The following is a 12,086-nucleotide window of genomic DNA, read 5'->3' as shown; positions in this document are numbered from 1 at the left end:
CTGTCCTTGAACGTGCCAGGTCAATTGTTTGATTACAGTCACAAGTGCTGCCTCAGTCCAAAAGTTAAGCAGAAAAGGGAAAAGGGAAAGCAGAAGGGAGAAAAATATTTAGCTCAGACTCCACTATCAAACAAATATTTTAATTGTCTTTCCAGCTAAAAATACAAGTACCATTAATGATTAATACGTACTATTTTAGAGCAAAGTTCAGGTATATTATACAGAATAATTATTTTAATTAAATCATTTGCATATCTGTAGGTAAGATTACAAGAGGTATCAGTGATACAAAATAAGTAGTTCCCTGAATAATGTATGAAGCAGTCATTAATTTACATATTGCTCACAAAAAAATAAATTGCAGATTAAAGTGAGCTTGCTAAGGTGGGTAAAGGTGGCGTATCCACATCCGCGAACACCCCCAAAAACGCAAGTTCAGGCCACTCTTCCCTGCAGACAGTCAAGGGCCATTTACTAACCAACGGGCTCCGCAGGGGCAGAGGCAACAGCGCTGCGCTTGCTCCTAGCCCTCTCCTCCTTCCCGCCTGCTCCTCGCCAAATAGTGCCGTTAGGGATGCCGGCGGGGTATCCGGGGTGCCAGCGTGGGAAGAGGGTTTTTTTTTTGCCGCTGCAGCATGTTCTCATATAAACAGAACTCACAAAACTAACTTGATTTGAGACAAAAGCAACTGTCAAGCCCAAATATATCCTGTGCATCAGCAGCCTGTCTGCCGGTGAGGGATTAAGACTGGGAACACCTAAGAAAACTAAGGGGAAGGACCTGCTCACAAACACAGCAAGCTCTTAAGCTTGTGGCTGACATTTCCCTCTTTTCAAACTGAAGTTTTCGCTCCTGCCTTCAACTGCTTTGTTTCTGCAGACTGCGTGCATGACAATGAAACTTACAAAAAAGTTTAAAGTGGGGAGTTTACTTTCATATGTATAAGAGGTGAAAGCCTCATTGGTCAAAACTCCATCATGAATTTTGGGAAAAAAAATAATAAAGTCTTTGGAAGTTTATTATATCTTGCTGAAAACTAGACTGGAGACCTCTCAGCTGTAGCCTACTAGCTCTGTAACTTTGGCTTTTGTTTACTAAGTCAACAATAAGGGGCAGTAAGAGTAAATAGTTCTTTCTCTTCTTTTTCTTTTTTAAAGCAACACAGACTGGTGTAAGTCTTTGATATTTGTGTCAATGCAAGTGGCAAGAACTACCTGTAAAACTGTTTACCTACCTGTCATGTATTATCTGATCAAATCCCTTTGGTCTCATCACACAAAAAGCAGTTGATCGAGTGAGTGCACAGATATACCAGCTCACTGTTCGGCAACTTTTGACAGCCGCCGCTGCCCTCCAGGAAGCAACTACCATTATTACAGATTTAACTACCGAGTCTTTTCGTTTAGTGCCAAGGACAACCAAGGACTCAAAGGCAGGCTCCACACTTAACGCATTCAGCTGTTTGCCTGGATCCCTCTGCCTCGCACGCCGCTTCTGCTGGGAACAGGCAGAAGCTAGGGCAACACATTTTTACAAACTAGGTAACGGAGAGTAGGTAAGAGGGACTGTCGATCAAGTAAGGAAGAATTCCAGAGCCACCTTTCACTGCGATGGGACCTAGGATGCTGCCTCCATTAATGCAAAAGAGAAGGATTTCCCTGGATAGCTGTAAACATATTCATACTGGTATTAAGAATTAGAACTTAAATGCTGCTCATAAACAAGCTTTTGCATATATTCTCCTGAAAATTTCAAAGCCTTGAGACAAATAATGACAGCTAGGCTCTTCTCATAATTAAAACCAAAATAATTTGCTATCAGTTACATAAACGGGAACAAATCTAGTAGGATTACACAACTGACTCCACATGAGCAAAGAATATGGTCCTGGAAATGTCCTGGACAGTCTGGATGAAGAAACCAGACTGGAGCAGTTGAACAAAATTCAAATTAATATATTAAATAAAAGTTTGAGTACAGTGTGTGCTTAGCCATCAAGTGCACAGTCAATTTCAAATTGGATCACATATTCTGCAATAAGATACACGTTTTTGAGAATTCATTATTATAAAAATATTACTAACAGAAAAAGAAATTCATAAGGCAAAAACTGTTACAACATACGCTCGATTTTGTTCTCAAATTCATTCTATTGAATAGAAGTCATTAAATACCCAGTAATTCTTACCAGTGTTTGCTCAGATATAAAAATTTTGCCACAGTATTGATAACATTTTGGTGCTTGCTTTTCTAAAAAATAAACAATAAAAAGCAATAAATAACTGATGAGTTCATCTGGAGAAGTATTCATGGACAAAATGGTTTAAGGGGAGGCTGGAGAAAAATCGGTTTTGAATTCCGAAGGCACCAGGCCTTTGCTCCTACAGAAACAATTCTCCACTACAGGAGGACATCTATCAAATAACTTCTAGTAACTAACACGGAAGATTTGCCAATGGTTGCTGACCAGTTTCACAAGAGGGGAAAAAAAACCAAAAACACAAGAAAACTGCCAGTAAGTTAGATGCAAATTTCAAAGCATTTCAGTTTTTATTCATGGTCCGTTTAAACCATCAAGCTTGATCATCAAGTGTTTCCACGTATGCTTAAAGGACTACTTACACGCTCAGAAATCAAGCTCATAGCTGTAATTATGCAAATAGCTCCATTATGTATACGCTTATGTGTTTTGATGGATGAGGACTCTAATGACCAGTTATAAAGTGCAGCCATTGCTGTGTTGTTATTTGCTTATCATTCAAACGCATGTAGCAATAAATGTTTAGCAACACACAGTAAAAAAGAGCTCGTCTTTTATATTTTGAATTAGAATTTCACACTGTGCTGGCACAATCAAAATTAACGCTTTAATGACTTAAAGTATTTTCAGGTAAAGCTATTTACAACACAATTTAGTGCCTTTACGTAAGTAAAGTATCAGCTATTTAACATTTGCTTTACAGACAAACCGAAAGAGGCTAAATATCTAAAATTTTTAAGTAAATTTTGAAAATATACTTTCTAATTTCTTATCACAACAGGCAATTACAAATAAAGTAGTATGATAGTACAAGTAGGCTCTGCAGCCACAAGAATAAACCTGCATCTCTGCAAGTATACTTACTTTTGTGAAAGACCAGCTCTGACTATACCTTTATTCTGTCAGAATTTGCAGCTGAAAGCAGGTCTTTTATTAGCAGTAGCACAATTACAATGCTGGTTATTCTCAGGATATTGGAATATAGATGAGAGGAATATTAAATTCAGAAGATAAAGAACAGTCCTCATCTTTTAATATAAGATCAGGAACAAACAAATAAGCAACCTGTTAACTTCTTTCAGCGCTTAAAAAGAAAAGAATACATTAAATCACTTTCCAGTCTTGATTAGTACTGGACAAAAGTTCAAATTCCCGATCTCTGCAAGTAGTACATGACAATCTAAACAAAAATCTTAACTTCATAATTAACGATGCCAAAAGTATTTAAATATACCAAAAATAGCAATAGATAAAATACAAAAATAAAGATCGTTAGTTCTGTGGCTTTTAAAGATTTTGTAATAACTGTTACAAGATCACATTAAATATACATCCCAAACCGCAAATATTAGTCTCTCACATACGTAGGCTACAATTATGCATAATTTTAAGCTAGGTTGCATTAAGTGTTTTACTTGTATTAAAGAAAAACAGTTTTAAGTGGGACTTCTCACACTAGGGAAAACAAAAGTGACAGAAGTATCCCTAGGTTACAATCGGGTTACCAAAAAAGTATGCAAGTATTACAAAAAAATACAAGTAAACTAGGAAGGAGGAAAAATAAAAAGAAACAAAAGGAGAAATGATAGAGGGCATTATCTGAATAATGAATATATTCTTTGGTTACAGAGTTAAATTTTTTTCTGCATCCTGACATTCCACATAACATCGAGTATTACTGATTTTTTTTCCAGGATGCAGTTCAAGTGCCAGTCAAGGTGGTGCTGAAGTCAGCAGTTTGGGTTAGCCTATTAACAAAGTATTTTTTCATAATATTTCTCTTCTCTCCATACACATACACACACAGCTACACTTAAAATGAGTATTTTCCCCTTTACAATTACCATATGTTTGTAAAGGTGTTACATTCACAGCCGAAGTACACACATATGAAAATGCCGTACTAAACTACAAATATATATATATATATATATATATATATTTAAGAATTAAAGCTAAGTAAAAATAATAAGGTCCAGAAAAGTCAAAGCTCCGGCTTAAACAGAATAAATTAAGCGGTAAGTGATGGTCGTAGTTCTCTGCACATCCTTTCACAGGATGAAATTCCTAGGTTTTCTCGATTCACACAATAATTGCAACTTATTCCTTAAATTATCACAACCACCTCACTATCTAGAGCAGCCATCCTTCGAGACCTTCAGGATCTCATAACGAGGAGGCAAACGAAAGACAAAAACAACTGTTGAAACACTTACAACTGTGCACAGAGTATGCCTTTAAAAGCAACAAAAACAACAACACACAAGAACCTAAAAACTCCGGAAAGCCCAACATTAATTGCCGGAGCTACCTTAGTGAAAAGTTCCTGAGCTTTCCATTTCCAAATGAAAATAGCCATGTATCAGCAGTCTTCCCAGAGGAAGATGGGAGATACATGCCTTCTCTTATCTTTAGGCAAATACAAGCACCTACATGCTAGATTTTGGGATTCATGCTAGGGCTCAGGAAATTAAAATAAAGATGATGCACTACTGTGCTGTAGGTGCTGGAGTCCTGTAATAAATCTGAACCCCTCTTCCCTTCTAACAAATTCTTCTCTATGACAATGTGTAAGCTTATCCTCCCAACCCACGTTACTCCAAGTGTTCCCTAGTTTTACGGTGGGAAACAATTTTAAGCTAGGAGAAGGCTTCACTTGTTAAAAGAAGAATTACCTTAAGTGTAAGGTCACCATCTCCCAAAGTACCCTAGCCCCCCTTGTGAAACATAACATAGATGTCTATGTGTTTCATTGCCAGCGTAGCCTAACAGCAAGCCACGAACACATCTATGCACATGCATAACGGCAGAAACGCACGCAAACAGTTTAAGCGACATCACAAGATTAGTGCAATTGAAGCATATTTTGTTTGGGTAAGTATCTTAAATTTGTCTTCTGTCTCAAAGACAAAAGTTTATGCTGTAATCTATGCTTTCAGCAGGAATTGTTTGTAAGTATATCCCCTTTTCCATTCCTTAGTCAAGCCTAGCGGCATTTAGTACCTTTGCAGATTTGTTGGATAAGAAAAACAATATTCTCCTACACAAAAAATTTATTTTTATCACCAGTTATCTAAGACATTATTGTATTAACACAAAACTACATTTAAAAGATCAAAAATGTGGCACTATTTTGCATCACAGCATCCTTCTACTGATAGAAGACAAAACAGTCTGCATGAACACTTTTTCATATCAAAACACACTGAAAATTAGATACGGTTGCATGGCTAAAGTAGCTTAAGATCATTTTTGATAATTTTGCACAATAGATAAGAACAGGAGTTTTATTAATTTACTTTTATTATGCAGTTGAGAGTATGAGTAATCCTTTCATTAACACAAAACAGAAATTACTAACTATGATCATAAAAACAATCAACGGTAAGTAGATGACAAAAAAGCAGTAAAGAGTATAAGAAGAATCTTGCTACAACAGAAAAGTTTAAGTTTTATTCTACTCTTCCTTGGGTTTATGCCAACAAGGAATATCAGAAAATGGCAAAAAAAAAAGATTCTCTACATGAGCAGTTAAAAACTGCAATACTAACTGAAGGGTGTAATAAGATTGTTTTGAACAAATTCCAAATAGTACACTACCTGATTTGTCTGGCATTTAAGTTCAACTACTTGTACTACATAAAAACAAAAATTTTAAGCATGAAACCTGCTTAAAAATGTCGTTTACTAATCTCATTTAGTTCAACTACACATCTAGCCTTAGAAATAAGAAAAAAGTCAATGCCAAGCATAACATATTCTTATGAACTCTTCTGCATGATGAAACAACAAATTTGCTTTACCTGACTCAGTCTGTGCATGACTTTAATGTTTATTTTCATCTTCTATGTCACTCAACACAAAACACAAACCTTCTACATGAGCATTATCCTTGGATGCAAATCTATCAAATTCAAACCCAGCCAAATAAAGCCTCGTCAGCAGCTGGATAAAGCAGTTTCCAGGAATGCCTAAACACTGCTTTTGAATGGCTCCAGCCTGTACTATTCTTTCATTCCAAATCACAACTGAGCCACTGCCTCTGGCATGAAGTCTAAGACTGCATAAAGTATGATCACCAGCAAAACGGTATTGCCTATTTCTAGAGATTATTGTATTTGTTACTAGTGTATCAGATTTCCCCAAACAGGGAAACCTCTGCCCAGGGCTGCATTGTGGTACTTATTTTAAATGATGGTTATGAATAATTAACCTGTTGGAAAATCCCTGCACAACTACTGCTCCTGTTTTATTGAGGGGGGGAGGTGTTGTTTGGGTTGAGAGTTTTTTTGTTTTTTTTTTTTGTCTAGGCATCTGAGTAGCTTGTAATGTATTTCAGTATCCTGATTTAATCTCTTCTCAGCAGCTTTAGCAATAAATGCTTATTATCAGAAGACAGTAAAATATGGTATGGTTACTGAAGAATATGCATTATGGCTTCAAAAGCAACAAGGACTATAAAAAGCCCACACACAACCACGTAAATTCTTATGAATGAAATGTTATCTTCTTCTGCCCCAGTCCTCTTCGGTCACATTACAGGATAATTTTGCATTGACACCTACTTTTATCAAGATCATTAAAAGCACAAAGAACTCATTTATTGGTCTTGTACTGGCATTCAGGATGACTGAAAAAAAGCCATGCATAACAGCAAACATTCTAGCAAACTGCAAGAACCCTACTGAGAATAGTTCAGCTCCCTCATACAAACACAAACTAAATGAGACAATCCTCATAAATTCGATGCAGCTGGCTCAACTGCCCTTGTTTCAAAGAAATGCAAGAATAATTTACTAGGAAACATTTGCATTTTTATCTAAACTTGAAACATCATGCTAGGCTTCAGCTGAGCTCATGCTTAAACAGTAAAAGGTTATGGAAATAATTATCATGCACCAATTAGCAGAAAATAAGAATTAAAAAAAAAAAGAGGAAAGCTCACTACACTTGTAGCCATTAAAAACACTCATATGCGCCAAATGCTGCATACCTTACTGAAGCAAAAAAAAAAAAAAATATTTGAAAAAATAAAGTTTAATCTCTCTACATATCAAGCTACTATAGCAGCCCACTACCATTCATCATGCCAGAAATATTTTAATTAGAAGAGCGACAACATCTGTCAGCTTAAAACAGTGTTTTAATTTCCCTCTCCAGGTTGGACGACCACACACCTTCAAAAGCAAACTCCAAATTCCACGTGCTCTAACATAGCTTAGAGCGTAAAAGGTGGCCTCCTGCCAAGGAGTTAACACTGACACAAACAAGCAATGCTATTTAGCTAGCAACACTATGTTGTTTTATACTTTGTAATTTATACCATGCCAGCTTTTCAAATTCAAAGCTATAGCACTGACTGTTGCTGCCTTTGCAACCTATTATGAAAAGTTCATTCTTCCAGCTTGTTTTCACAGCAACATATTTAAACAACCCTTTAAAAGATATAAAGGCTAACAAATCTTTGTCCAAGTTGTGATGCAAAAATAAAGATTTTTAACTACTCGCTATAGATAGCTGAGGCATTACAACTCAATTATAAAATGAACTCCTAATAATATTTTCAAACCATTATTATTCTGCAATGCCAAAAGCTCACAAAATGAAACAGATCTTTACACTCTTGGAAAGAAACGTAGCTTTTTTCAATGCCTATGTTTAGCCAACAACTATAAGCATATATATTAAGCGTTCAGTGATCAGATCTTTGGTCTAAGTGACACCTAACAAAGCAGAAAGCGGGCCAGGGCCAGCACTGGGTTTAACTTCAGGGGCCCTCTTCCTTGACCAATACCCGTCAGAGGCAGCTGGAGCAGTGAAGAACAAGCAGTGGACACCAAAAAGCACGCTGCTAATTCCAGGCCAACTCAAGACATCTTAGAGGGCCTTGTGCAGAAGGCTAAGCCAATGCCCTTACCAGCTGTAAGACCAAACCAAGGCACTCTCCTCAGTAACGAAAAGCATGACTTTGGTCCAGTAAAGGACTTTACCATCATTATTGTTTTTATAAGTCTCAAGAAAATTTTAATCTGTGTAAAGCTACCCTACAAGTAGTTAATAAAACTGCTAAGTATTTTTGACTTTCAGTATCCTCACAGGCTGAAACAAGTCATCTGTGCAAGTCAGCCACATGTCCAAATTCTCCTCTACTAGGAAATTTAAAATAGCCATAAACCTAAAAGGGTAATAAATTCAAAATCTCCTTTTGCATTCTATAGCCTTAAATCCTTATATATTCATTCAGCTTTCTTTAAGCTATTTTTATACGTACCCATACCCTNGGGGAAAGACAGAGTTTAAATGCAAAATATTAAGTAACTGAAGAGTTGAGCTAAGTTCAGAAATAGTTCATCAGTTTCCACAAGGACGTAAGTATTTGAATAGATAAGAAGTAATTGTTGCAAAGAATGTAAGACTAGTCATTCATTCTCCCCAGCACAACGCCAGTCTGAATGCCTCTCCTCTTAACTGACAGGCTGAAAGAAGTTTCAGTATAGCCAAACCACAGAGAAAAGTTGAAGATTTTAGAACTTTCCAGCAGTAGCTCTGCTGCATGTTGATAAACTATCATGACAGATTATAGTGTTTGGAAGGAATAGCTATATTTAAATTTACGAATTAAGCACCTCTCTCTCAAGGTGTAAAGCACCTTAGTTTTCTGTGTAGGTCTTTTCAACTTCTTATCTCTCCAGACAGGCTGACTTTGTACACACTTATTCAGCTTGCCCAAAACATTTTAAAGAAATAGAAGTGAAAAAAAAAAAGAAAAGAAATAAGAAAAACCCACACCCACATAACCCAAAATTGCTATAGCTAGATCTGCCAATCTTCAGTATCCGGCAGCATAAGTAGGGTCTTCTGCATCAGACTAACAGTTCATCCAGCCCCGCATTCTGTCCCCAACAATGGTGGCCACAGGAGATGCCACTTAGAACAAGCATGGCCATTTATGGTCCACACCCCTCATGACACCTCCAGCATCCTTTAGAGGGTGCATCTCTACCTGTTCACACCAAACTTGTGGTCTATAAATCTGCCTAGTTTCTTTTTGAGCCTGCTGATCCTCTCTATCTCCATAACCTCCTGTGACAGCAAGCTTCAGGAGTGAAGAAAAACTTTCTTCTACCTGTTTTAAACCTCCTACTGGTTTCAGTGAGAACATTCTATTTCTTGTACTGTAGAATTTGGTGAAGAACAGTTTCACAGATGGCTTACCTTCCAGGATGCTGCACCATTCCTTGATCACGATTTTCTGCACATCTGTAAATACTTCTTGAGATACAGACACCAAAACAGCACCCAATATCAAGATGTGGATGCACCATGGCTACACAGGAGCAAAATGACAGCCCTATCTTGTTCCCCTTATCCTTCCAGCTACCATCCAATGTCCTTTGGTTTTCTTTGCCTGCCACTGCCCATTGAAGCAAGGATCCCAGACAGCTGTCCCAGAGATGACTCCAAAGTATCTTTCCTGAACTGCAATGGTCAGCTTCAAGTAGAACATCTTGCAGGTATTGTTTGATTTACTAAAATGCATTACCTTACACTCATCTACCCTGAGGCTCATCTTTTTGCCAGCCTTGTGAAGTCCTTCTGAGGTGTCTCACCACTGCCATGGTATTTGACTTCTAACTCCAGGTCTCCGACAAACATGCTGAACCTGAACCTGTATCACATCCACTTTATCCACATGCTTAACAACATCCTCCCAAAACTCCAACAGGTTTGTCAAGCGAGATTTTCCGTTATAGAAGCCATGTTTCTCCACCTAGTCAATACTTATTTTCTTTATAATGGACTCCAATCATATAGTCCCAGTTACAGAAAAAAATAGTGCTCAGCAGATATTTGAACATAACAAATGCAATCTCATAATCTCCAGAAAGCCAATACTAATAATTACATATCCTAAGAGCTAAGTGAATGAAAGGTTGTTGAGACTTCTAAAAAGTGTCCACAAGTGTGAGTTTCAGACAACCTCACACAGGGCTACATCACCTATCTACTACTGCCTAACTACTTCAAGAAGATAGCTGTAGACAGTAAATGTGTCCTACACAAGTTTGCAATGATTCAAACATAAAACAATATGCAGACCTGAGCAGACACTGCTACAATGTGACATCTCTGGTCTTTGCCAGAAAGTCTTTTTACCTGCATCTCAGTTGTATACAACAAGATCTATTTTTTGGATGTTTGATGTAATGGTTTCTTCAAGGCATAACTCTACTGAAAAAGAAAAACTCAATTGCATCTACCTTTCTAAACTGGGCCTCAAAAAAAGGGTCTCAGGAAAATATATTTTGCATCCAATTCTCATAATCCGAAAATGTTCTATTTGTAAAACACTGAATATCAAAACACTGAATATTATATCCAAAGTCACTGACACTGAAGCTTACTGATTTCCATTCAGTATAGTGGTTTGCTAGTGGGATGAAAACACAGCTTTCTTGAAATATGTAATAACCCTATTTCGTTATCAGATTTTACAGTCTTGGTTCTGTCTTTCAAAACAAAATATTCCAACTCAATAGCTTTATCCTCACTATCTATTTTTGCTGTGAGCTCAGCAGGGTATTACTAGCTTAAGAGCTGCATGTGTTCACTTACAAAGAATCTTTGCCTTCAACTTAGGTACTTTCTGCTGTATTCATTCCAGCTTCCTTCAACAGAAAGGTCTTGCACAGCACAGCACTTAGTCCCAGCCTTTCTTTGCCTTCCAACCGCTATAGAAAATTCCTCTAATTCAGAGCCATCATATATCTGAGGAGCCGTAATGTCATACTATTCCCAAATTCAACCCCAGTTTTTATCCCCTTTCTGATTGTCATGTTTCAACTGATGGAGCACAACTAGGTCAAAAGTTAGGTACTTCAATGATTTCTATTAGGAATCACAGTAACTGAAGAGCTGTTTACTACAGTCTCTATACGCTTCCAAACTGGAAAAGATTTATTAGTTGAACATAAGACTGGAATTGACACATATGCTGCTACATTGACCTCAGACTACTCTAGATACAAACTCTAGAACACCTATAATTTAATGCTTCTGCTTTGTAATACTAACATCCACATTCATCTGAGGTCAGCTACAACCTTCCCAGCTCTGTGAGCCAGCTAATTTGACCAAAAGTGGGCATCATATTAAAGGGACAACAGGAGAAAAAAAAGTGTAGCTTGAATTACTCCTAGTCTTCCACAAAACATATAACTAGGGCTTATAGAATTATATCATAGTTACTGAACAGCCTAGAATATAAATAAATGCCGAAGGATATGATGATCCATGCCGTCACCAGCATCTTAAAGGTAATGCTTTAAGTTATTGTCAGGTATAATTTTCTTTTAAAGAAGTTAAAAAAAAACTTCATTTGATCCCTAACTAAATGTTCTGTTGACAAACAAGTGAGATACCTGCAGTGATACAAGTAAGTTTACTGTTATCAATCACACTGTTTATACAGTCAGTCTTTATCAGAAGCTGTAAGTATTAACCATACCTGAAGTAAAAATACACATGCAAACACATGCTTCATCAACCACTTCATTATGGTTTTCCAGTGCAACAAAGATGAAACATTTTAATCATGCTGTCACAGGATGCAAACGGAAAGCCAAGATACAGACTTCTGAAGTACATACCTTCACTATGACAGTTTGATCTGAGATGCTACTCATCATCTCATTGATGGACTTAAACAGCTGCAGCAACGATTCCCTGAAGTCGGCTTCTCCTTTGTTTTCATAAAGTCTGAAAAATAATTACATGTGTCATAAGCACAAGCTAGCTAAAAATGGTGGCACAAAGTCTGCTGTT

At 37.1% G+C, this 12,086-nt stretch overlaps 1 protein-coding gene across 1 annotated transcript in view; it reads right to left on the bottom strand.

Annotated features, from left to right (window-relative positions):
- Positions 1-12,086, bottom strand: part of DOCK1 (dedicator of cytokinesis 1) — a 332,981-nt gene that overhangs the window by 218,365 nt on the left and 102,530 nt on the right. The window contains exon 23 of the mRNA XM_085299124.1: positions 11,912-12,020. Within this exon, the coding sequence (XP_085155250.1) occupies positions 11,912-12,020 (109 nt within the window). The remainder of the gene's footprint in view (positions 1-11,911; positions 12,021-12,086) is intronic.

This window comes from Rhea americana, unplaced genomic scaffold (assembly GCF_003343005.1).
Source record: "Rhea americana isolate MKP2758 unplaced genomic scaffold, rheAme1 scaffold_145, whole genome shotgun sequence".
Classification (NCBI taxonomy): Eukaryota; Metazoa; Chordata; class Aves; order Rheiformes; family Rheidae; genus Rhea; species Rhea americana.
The sequence above is the reverse complement of the archived record's forward strand: the minus strand, read 5'-3'. Positions and strand labels throughout refer to the sequence as shown.